Below are 10,539 nucleotides of genomic sequence, written 5' to 3'. Positions count from 1 at the left end.
TTAATGTTTCAAATCTGCTCCCCCCAAAAAACTTTAATTTTTAGTATATAAAGCCTCAGTGAAGATTTTACTACTTATAAAACAGACTGTTGATGTATTTACATAACCTGGTGGAAGGGTTAAGCTAATACACAAAACACAATAAAGCAATCACAACAGCTATAATAAGGTGAATGTGAGAGTTTTGTCTGTGCTCACACTAACAAACTTATGTTGGTTCATCTTACAAACATTTCAGCCTTGTGGTTACATCGTAATCACTGACGTCAATCTTTCATTTATCAATGTTCGGTGATTGGTGTTTTGAAGTTTTGTCTCTCAGATGTAGAAGAACTTTTCCACCCTATGATTTTCTGTTTTCTTTTTTACTCTACAAGCACCAGACTGCATGCCGAGGCTGTCTGCGCTGTGTGATGGACAGTTATAGTTTGATAGCACACTCCTCTCTGTACTGTAATGATATGTTATTATGAATGAATGCACAACACCGCCTGTGCAGATGTAGTCGTTTGTGAGAGGGTCGTGAGTGGCAGCGGGGAAAATGCTTGATAAAAATGACTTTCATCATAGTGCAGCTGTCTCCATCCCCACTGATGTCTGTCCTCTTGTCGGATTCAAACAGTGTTTTGCAACATCCTGCTCCTGCAAATTAAACTATCATGCAGTTGAACAGATCCAGGCCAAACTACTCCCTAGCTTAAATAAATTACTGCTCTGTGCTTTGAATACCACGGAACAAAAATGGCTGCCATGCATCAGGCAGGTGCAATTACAGGTGTTAGCCTGACATACGCTGTGCTGCTTTAGTTGAATTAAGTAATTTACAGAGCGATCCATCGTTCATCTGTCATTCAAGGCTAACAATATTAGAGACTGAGGTGTGCGCTCATGTTAGAAGCCTCACATGCGTCTGTTTGCCCTCCTTAATTTAATACACCACTTTAGTGTTCACACACAACAACAAATTGAGTGATGAATAGCCTGCATAATGGCCTCTTGATCCAATTGGAATTCCTGGAGCCACAGCTAGATGTGTCTGCCAAACCATGTTTAACACCAGGTTAGTTCACACAGGGAGCTGCTGCAGCGTCAGCACTTCTGCAAGATGTTTCATTTAAAGGTGAATTTTGGAGAGAACTTTCTGTTGTTACGATGAACTAGAGGACATCCAGGAAACTCCTGTCCCTCAACTTATCAGATATACACAATATATACAACAATAATGCTTTCAGTTCAACCAGAGGATATATTTTAGTGTCAAAGTCAGTGTGGATCTATCAGCCTTTCTACATGGAGATGTTTACCTTTCAGTGCAACTATATCCAAGGATGTTTTTTTTTTTTTTTGTGTCAGACATCCCCCAAACAAACATGACCAGCTGTGGGTGAAGAAGAAAAAGGTAAGCTCATCAAAATGCAGATTCAGTCTGCACAGAATAATATATGTAGATGTATGCTTTGCACCTGTCACAAAGAAGTATAAAGGTATGCTGACCTGTCTTTCCAGAGTAACTGTGTGACTACCTCAACCCTTACCCTTTAGAACAGCAGCTGTGACACAGACAGTATTTTATTCTGTAAAGGTTGTGTAAAGTGTTGCATTAGATGGTGACAGGTGTTATGAGCAGCTCTGTGGAAAGATATAGTCTGGCAACTTATCGTTTGAAACATACAGACATAAATAAATAAATGAATAAAATCAGAAACAGTGAACCAGTGCCTTGTAAAGGTTAGCCCAGATGTACACAAATGCATAAATTCATATACAAAAACGGCTAAAAAAGCTTTTTTGAGGTTGGTAAAAACTGGTTTTCCAGTCCGAAAAAGAAAATTGATGTCTGTGGACCAAAATACAAAGTTAAGAGCCAAAACTGAGATGAGACTAGTTCTCGGACTGTGTGGACATATTGAGGCCGACTTTATCAAAAACACACACACACGCTGTCTCCTCAGCCTCGTAAACTATTTACAGTCCTTATAAAGATTGAAAGAGAGGTGAATACACACACGCAGACTTGGTAGTGCATGGCTGACGCTTGAATACTCCACAGCGTCGTTACCGGTCTCAGCCGCTTGGAGGCGCCCTGCTCTTGCTTTGGTTGTCCGGGTGAAGAAGTGGAGGCTGGGAAAGGAAAGTGGGCTTGAGAAGAAATCTCTTCCCTGAACTGTTTACCCTGACGTCAGTTTGCAGAACTAGCTCTGCCCTGTCTCCCTCAGTGTCTGTGAAAGTCTTCTCACTGAGAATTGGGGGAGTGGATGGGCTCGGCTCTACCTGCTCACGCGCCCGGACCTCACGGAGTGAATGAAATGTTTCCTTCTGCACATTTAAAGTGGACTAAAACAGCGACGCGATGAACACCTGCGCCTTTCTGTTGATTTTGACTGTTCAGATCTACGCCGATGGCATTGAGGGGCCAACAGGTATGGCACGTTTCCATCCCTATCTCCTGAGTGCAGTTTGAAAGTTTCGAAATGTCTTTGAACTCTGCCTCAGGAAAAAGCAAAGCAAGTCTGGTGAAGATGTCAACTTTGTGCCGCCTTGACCTGACACGTTTGTGTGTTTATCTGCGGCTTACCGCTGCTTTCTACTAGTGGGACAGTGATAGTCCCTCCCAGCAGAAAATACAAACCTATCAGTCTGATAACTTTGAAAACGGAGGTTTAAGTTTTTGTAGTACTAGAGTCATGCGAGGAATTTGGGTTATTTTGGGGGGGCTGTATTTGGGTTTTCAGGGGAAAAGCTCTCATTTCTCAAAACTGCACAGTTCTCGGCTGCTCTCGCTCTCCTGCCTCTTCTGGTGTTTCTCAGGCGCATATTTTAAGACACCAGGTTGCCTGATGGGTGTGAAAATGTGATCCTAACTTTGATATGAGCTCATTCAGACCTGCATTTCTTCCTCGACGACATTTCAACGACCTTTAGGCAATTTAATCAATATTTGAGAGCCTCAATCCCACCAAAATCCCAGCAGCCCTTGCCCAAGCTGTGATGATACCCAGGACCTGGGGCTACTCCATTCTGGCAATGGGTTGAAAAGCCTGCTTGTGTAGCATCTCATTGAAAATTCACATACCAGTGAAGTTTGAAGTCTTCTTATGTTTAGTTTGGTACTAAATTCTCAAAGCTAATTTGTTTCACCCCTGTAGTGCTGAGCCATGCCCATGTACTCACTAAAATCACCTGCTATCAGGAAAATGACAGAACTACTTTGGGGAAAAGGCTGTTTTTGTGTTGTGTGTGCAGTTTTTCAGATTAAGAGGACCAAAAATAATACATTTTCTTTAACTACTCACTGGCACTTTATTTAATTTTTGTCATAATGGTTTAAAAAAATCTGTCCAAATCTGAGAGCCTGCCACTGCTGCACACCGGAGAGATGGAAGCTGAAACACAGAGAGGCAAAAATAAAAGCCTTTTACAGGAATATGACATAGACCTTTCCATATTCATGTTTTCAAATATGCTTTTATACCCTGAGTACTATTAGTCATTCATGCAATGCTATCACAAAGCTGTTTTTTCTGGCTTTTTTTTTTTAAAGCAAAAAATGTTGTGGGCCTTTTCAAGTCTCTTTGTCACACACACTTGTACACACACCCAACTACACACACATATTCATGCATAATTTTTACCCTGGTAGCACATAAAACCAGGGTAATAAGGGAAAAATATTGATGACATTTACACTGCAGGGTCTTTTAACACTGTATAACAATGCGGCTGAGTGTGAGTCACATGCATGTTACAGATTTGCCTCATTATATCAAGATCAGAGGGAGGCTTGACTGTTTTGTTGAAGTTTGCTGCAATGACTATGTGTTTCCCCAGCATTTGTTTCATAAGAAATTGTTAAAAGCCTCCTGCTCAGCAATACTTGTATTTATAACGTAGCAAGAAACAGGAACCAAAAATCAACAAAACCATGGAAGCAGGCTATGTATTGTCACGAGCTGAATGGAGCAGATCATTAAGAGGGATGGGCTGCGACATATAAAGGATTAAATCACACACAGGTAATTAAAAGAGCTCAATGGAACAGTGGCGTTTGACTACGACCGTGCCTAGGAGCCTGTCAACAAAAATTCACATCGTGTTTTTCTGTTTGTTTGTTTGTTCACCAGAGTGTGCAACCTGTGCTTTTACATCCCTAATTGTTAACCCTGCTGGTCTCTTTAGCTTCTGCTCCTTCTGCTCCTCTTCATGTTTTTCCTCTCACCCAAAGAGGAGAATCTAAGGAGCATAACTGCAGCCCTGACTCCCACAATCCTCTGAGTGTCTCCTTTGATTAACACTCTCCCTTTATTGCTGTAGTCGTGTGAAGACCACACCTTAACCTTCAATGCTTAATAACACATAGGGCTTTGCACTCCTTCGGGGATTTCTTTGCCTTTTTCACCCGATCCAATCCATATTTCCCATAACTCTTTCTTTCTTATGCTGCGGTCGGTCCAGGCTGTCAGTTTCAGGGGAAGGGAAATTATTAGAGGCTTTGAAATATGGAGGCTCTCTGCTGCTCTGGACTGAGTGTAGTAAAGGAGGAAAAAAACATCACACTCGCATTATATTTACCCACTCACAGAGGTTATGAGCGTGGACGTCCAGTTTCCATGTGCAGCTCTGTGGGTTTTTCATGATGTAGAGCCCAAAATGACACTTCTACTCTTCTGTTGTGTCATATGGGATTTGAATGGATGTTCACTTACCATCTGTCTCCTCTATTAGCAGCAAATGTTGTCAGCTCAGTAGTGTAATTATCCCTCGTCTCATGACTCATTTCCCAGTTTGATCTAAAGTTAAGGCAGAATATCCTTTTGGCTTATTTCAGTGAATATGTGAATGCTTGGATACAGATAAAAAAAACAGGAAGCCAACACAGTTTAGTTTAAGCATGGAGTGTTTTATGATAAAACGCATCAGCAGTAGTGCTTGGAAACATTTGTGATCACCCAAAAAGCTGCAAATATCTGACGATCAAAGAATTGTTAAGCAACTTTTTGTCAAACTTTATTTATTAAATGTGATTTGCCAAAACCCAGAGATACTGTAAGCAAGAGACATAGAGGGAGATAGCAGTGGCGTTTAGAAGTGTCCCACTCCGATATTGATATCGGATATTGGTCCGATATCATCAAAAAAACAAATATCTGTATCGTATCGGAATGCATCTAAAATCTCCAATATAAGCAGTCCATTCCAGACTCCGTTCCTGCTGTTTTTATTTGATTTATTTAGGTTATTTTGGGTCTTATTCTTATTCTGGGTCTTCTAATTTATTTATTTTATTCAATTGCTAGTATTTTTTATGTTTAATGTTAAAATTTCTGTCACTCATTGGTTAATAATAAATGGTTCAGTTTTTCCTCATACCTACTGTTGCTGACTACTGTTCTTTGTTTGAATAATATCACTTAATAAAGCCTTAATCTAACATAACAGACATACTACAAAATAAGTAATAAAAGTATGCACGTTTAATGCTGATATCGTATCGAATTACTATCGGTATCGGCCAATACTCAATGATGCAGTGTTGGTATCGTATCGGAAGTGACAATGTAATATCGGGACATCCCTAGTGGCGTTAGTGTAACATAATTAGGGATGGGTACCTTTCACATTTTAAACAATACAGTACCACTGCCTGGTACCTGGCAATCGTACTCGGTACTCTACAGTACTGATTTTCGATACTTTTGTGAGTTTATGTGGCAATGAATATTAATTTGTTTTGTAATAAAATTTCAAAGTTTTTCAATTTAACACATCTATTTTCAATACATAACCTTACAATGCTGTGTTAATGTCCGGCATGGAAAACCGCCAAATCTTCCATTCCCTCACTGTCACAACGATGCGTTTAGGTGTTGAAACATGGCACCATTTTATTTTATTTGAATCAGTACTCGATACTACAGACAGAATTCGGTTGTACCTATTGAAGTATGGTACCCAACTCTACACATGATACAGGGACAGTTAAGAGAGTAAACACTGCTAATGAATACAAAGAGACCTTTTGAGAGCTCTGAACCTTTGTGCAACGACAAACTCATAGGTATGTTCCTAACACAGCAACATGATGATTTTGTTGATAATCCAAAAAAACTCAATCAGTCATATTTTAGTTGTGATACATGTCATCTGAAGTCCTGTTCATACCCAGCTATACCAATATTTTACATTGTAAAGACCAAACTTTCAATTAACAGCTTCACCAACACACTGAAAAAAACTACTTTTCTTCAAAAGAGTTAAAAACTATTCAGTACATGAGCAAAATATTTCTTCAGATTGTGTTTTTGTTGCATTACTCATCTTACAGTCCCATTTGTAGCAGCTTTAAGAGTCCATTAGATGTAATCCTTTACATAATAAGCATCTTGCTAAAAAAAAAGGAAGCCTGAGCCATGCTTTATGGTCAGAAAAGAGGAATGTAACCATCATGTTGGAAATATTGTCTCGTACCACAGGGTTGTAGAGGACCCACAAAGTGGAAGTGTTCCCTGCAGGAGTTAGGCCACCATCTGTGGAAAGAGGGTGAGGGGCGCTGGGGATAGGGCCTGAAAATCTGACTCCTGAAAAAGACTGGTTGATTTCCATCATTGCGGGATCACAGGCAGTAATTCACACAGCAGATGGAAAACTTTGTGCAGGGAGACGATAGGGGAATAGAGTGAAAGGAAAGAGAGAGTTTTATTTAAGCAAAAGAAATGAAGAATGACAGAAGGATTGATTTGCAGTTTTTTTGTTTTTGTTTTTGCTGAGGGCAAAGTAGGACTCGTGCTTGCTAGCCATTCTGCCTCTGGCGCTTATATGAGTTATTAAAGAGGGAGCCTATGAGAAGAGCACTCTGCCTCATCCACTTTTCTGTCTCTGATCTGTTGTAATTTGCAGCTATGTGCAGGAGTTGCCTCTGATTGGCTTACGTCACACAACTGGAAGACATAACATCTGCATCCACTGCTTAATGCACAGCGCCACGTGTCCAATCAGGAGCCTCCTCTCGCTTTAGCCTGTCTCATTTCTCATTTTCTTACACTGCATCTCACCTTGCTTTGTGCTATGCTGCTGAGTGGAGACATTTCTTTATGCTAGACTGCAGCTCTCGCACAACTTGTGACGGTTGTGCTTAATTAATCCTGCTGAGCGTTTAGTTGCTCTTGTTTTAATTATCACATGTTACTGCTTTGTTTCTACATCAGGCCTGACTTTTTTTTTTGTCTATCAGAAAGGCATTGTGAGCTTCGGTGTACTCAGGCAGAGGATTGTTTGCTCTTCTTAAAGGTCACAGACGAGTTGGCAGCCATGTTTCTAAGGCAGGAAGAGAAAGAGCAGGTCATGACCTTTGAGAGGAGGGCAGTGCCCAAAAGCAAGCTTGTTCCCAATGTGCGTGTCCTCTGCCTTTTTTTCCTGACCTGTGCTCTGGTATATTAGGTATCCAAGGTAAACAAAGAGCTCCTGAGTTAAAGAATTTGAGGGATTGATGTTTTTACTACAGTAGACAACCTGCTTTTCTTTGTTGCTTTGAAAGTTTTAGCATATTCATGAAAAAAAATGCATTTGCAAGTTAGCATCTCTCTTGTTGATGTTTTCCCAGTGAGACAAAACACTCAGGATGGTCCCACATTGCAGAGTGACTCAGCTCTGACTCTGATACTAGCTGGGACTTGAGGGAGCCACTATGAGCTCCTCAGGGTTACCCTGAGACCTTCCAGTCCCCTGGAACAGATGCCAAGACGGAGAGATTTACAGTCAGCTGCCTTCGCCTTCCTCTCCCTCTCCGTCTCCACTCTGCAGCAGCAGCAGCAGCAGCCGCGGCCTGAGTGCAGACTTCACAGCTCCTTCAGCCAGGTGTTATTAACGTGGTATTGATCTCTCAGACTCCAGCAAGTCCATTTTACTTACATTTGATCAAAGTGGCATCCCGCTCGTGGCCTGCAAGTTTGATGTGGAGTGGGAATCAGCCAGCCAGCCAGCCAGCCGGCCAGGGCTTGCATGACGTAATCTCACACAAAGAGCTTAGTTTTTCAGCAGAGAAGCATCGGCAGCATTGTGTGGAGGAAAAAAGTAGAAATCTTCTCAAACATGAAAGAGTGAGCCTCATTTCCATATGAAGGCTGTATATATTACAACTGAGCTCCAAAATATCCTGTTGATGTGCTGGTCTGAAATGACAGCACTATTATGCACATTATCACTTAAAAGCATGTGTTTTACTTGAATAATAGACTCCAAAATGTATCATTCAGCACAGATGGGCTGGTGTTTAAAGTTTGGATGTGAAGGAGTGGGAGACTGCGCAGCTCAAGCACACTCACACAGATGTGTAATTATCCAACAAAGAAATAAGCAGGGCTGCGAGCTGCAGACGTTTCACTCCTTGTGTTTTCTTCCCCGAGGTAGCGAGCTCCAGACTGCACAAAGTGGGTCTACAAGAGTGATGCTGCAAGTGCTGCTCTTTATCCTCCACCCAGAGGAACGAAAGCCTCCGGAGCGGTTTATATTTAGCCCAGTGGCCGGGTTTCTCTACCTTTCTCCTGTGTCAACAAAGTTCCAGCCAGTTTCACCAGTCCCTCTGATGTGGGTTGTGTAGAGAGTAACAAATGCTGGGGTCGCTGGAGTCAGGGTTCAGGATTAGGCCAGGATTGCAGCATAAACATCCGACCTGTTGTTTGAGCTGCTTGTAGTGCTCTGCCGGTGAAATCTGAGCTGCTGACACTCCTCTGAAAGTCAAAACACTCTTCTCCAGGACATTTTTCTCCCTGGTGGTGTAGTGGATGCAGGCTTCCTCTTGTCTTTATGCAGTGATGCCTGCTCTCTAAGGGCAAGCAGTATTTCTGGTTTGACCAGTGGCCTCTTGGGGCAGAGAAATCCACAGAGACCCAGCTATGAACCCAGGCACTTATCACCCTGATGTATCCCACGCGTATTAGACTGACACTCTTTCACATAAACTTTATTAGGACAGTGGAAATTGAAGGGCATTAAAGTGTAACAGAGCATGGATAAGGTGTGGTGTGCTGATGTATGAGAGCGTGGTGTTTGAAGCCTTCACAGCATGAAATCAAAGTGAAACTGAGCCCTGTCAGAGGACACCACACCTGCTCAGTTATACGGCTTCATGGTTGCTGTTGTCCCTGCTTTTTGATTCGAAGACGTTTTGTCCCTCTTTCTGCACTGTGCAGTCACATGGCACTGTGGTGACACTGGGCTGTGACAGCTGGTGGGTTATGGGTAGGTCATGGCAGCTGCAGTCACATAGGTGCCAACTGGCTGTAAATCAGTCAGCAGACTGGTTTGAGACCTGTAGAGCCTCAATAAAAGGCGTGAAGAATGATATACCGCAATATCAAATGGAATTTGATATTGATGAAGCTCACTTCTTACTAATGGGGTTTTCAGGGGGTTCATGAAATCTTTAGTTGAAGTGAGAACATCAGGCTCAGGCTGCAGTGACGTGAAAGTTGCATGCAGTTTCATCACAGCTCTATGCTGGGGAAATTCCCTTGTAGAAAAATATGGTTTGATTTTCCTCCTCCTATGTATGGAATCCTTACTTTTCACTTGATGCAGTGGCGTCATATCAGTGTCTTTTTGTTACAGTGTAACAAGAAACAGCAGCTGCACGCAGGCTATGGGAGGATGCTATGATATGATAGCAGTACCCCTGGTTCTCACAGTCAGCCAAGTTCAGAAGCTTTTGTCGAGTGATGCTGGTAAAGACACTTTGAGAACTTGGTGATCTGGACTCTTTGTTCACTTTCAGGTGTTGAATGTGAGACAGAACAAAAGCAGACCTATTGATTTCTCAAACACCGCCTGTCACACTCAGCTTATTGTCTTGTTCCTCTTGAGATGCTCCTTTCGATCCTGAATGACCTCCCATCACAGCCCTTCTCGCTTTGACGTGCTCAGGGGATTGTTAGCAGTGTTTTTATAAAAACAGACCTTCTCATGTGGCTGTTCAGACGTTTCAGGGGCGAGCAGCTCAGGGTTTGCACTCCCTCTTTTCTTTTGGCAATCCTCCAGTGTCATGATGATCAGAATACATGGTTCAAGTCACTCATGAACAAACGATTCATTGGAAACCTTTTCTATTATTCATTTCTCTCATCTAGGTTGATATAATTGCCGGAGGCAAGTGATGAACTTTTCCTGCTGCCTAGTGTGGACAGGGCAAGGGTCAGATCTTCATGGATATAACTAAAGCGAGAGCTTCTGATCAGGAAAATATGTGCTTTTATTGCCAGATTACTCATGCAGCTCAGTATTCCTCATACAGTCAGCATGTGGACTTTGTCCTAAAGGTCTGTATCTACACACCAAAGAAGTGATCCTCCACTCAGTTGAATGTCAGGTGGGCTAATCTCAACAGTCCCCCCTTCGGGCGCTCTGATGCTTCACAGCCCTCCAGTGCCCTCCAGCTTCTCCAGGGCTGCTGATTGCTGAGCTGCTCCTTGAGAGACAGCTCTACAAACAGTTTGAAAGACCTTTGTTTGTTTCTGTGCTTGGCCGCCTGATTTGGCCCGCAGGGCAAGA

The 10,539-nt window shown here is 42.3% G+C and overlaps 1 protein-coding gene across 4 annotated transcripts in view; it reads left to right on the top strand.

The window, feature by feature from the left end:
• Window positions 1–2,135: 2,135 nt before the first annotated feature.
• ptprub (protein tyrosine phosphatase receptor type Ub) overlaps window positions 2,136–10,539 on the top strand; it is a 187,840-nt gene continuing 179,436 nt past the window's right edge. For all 4 annotated transcript variants that reach the window (XM_074682957.1, XM_074682956.1, XM_074682955.1 and 1 more), the window contains exon 1: window positions 2,136–2,420. In XM_074682957.1, the coding sequence (XP_074539058.1) occupies window positions 2,351–2,420 (70 nt within the window). In that variant the 5' untranslated portion in view covers window positions 2,136–2,350. The remainder of the gene's footprint in view (window positions 2,421–10,539) is intronic.

This window comes from Halichoeres trimaculatus, unplaced genomic scaffold (genome assembly GCF_033239565.1).
Source record: "Halichoeres trimaculatus isolate MK-OKI-2021-1 unplaced genomic scaffold, fHalTri1.1 fHalTri1_scaffold_12, whole genome shotgun sequence".
Classification (NCBI taxonomy): Eukaryota; Metazoa; Chordata; class Actinopteri; order Labriformes; family Labridae; genus Halichoeres; species Halichoeres trimaculatus.
The sequence above is the reverse complement of the archived record's forward strand: the minus strand, read 5'-3'. Positions and strand labels throughout refer to the sequence as shown.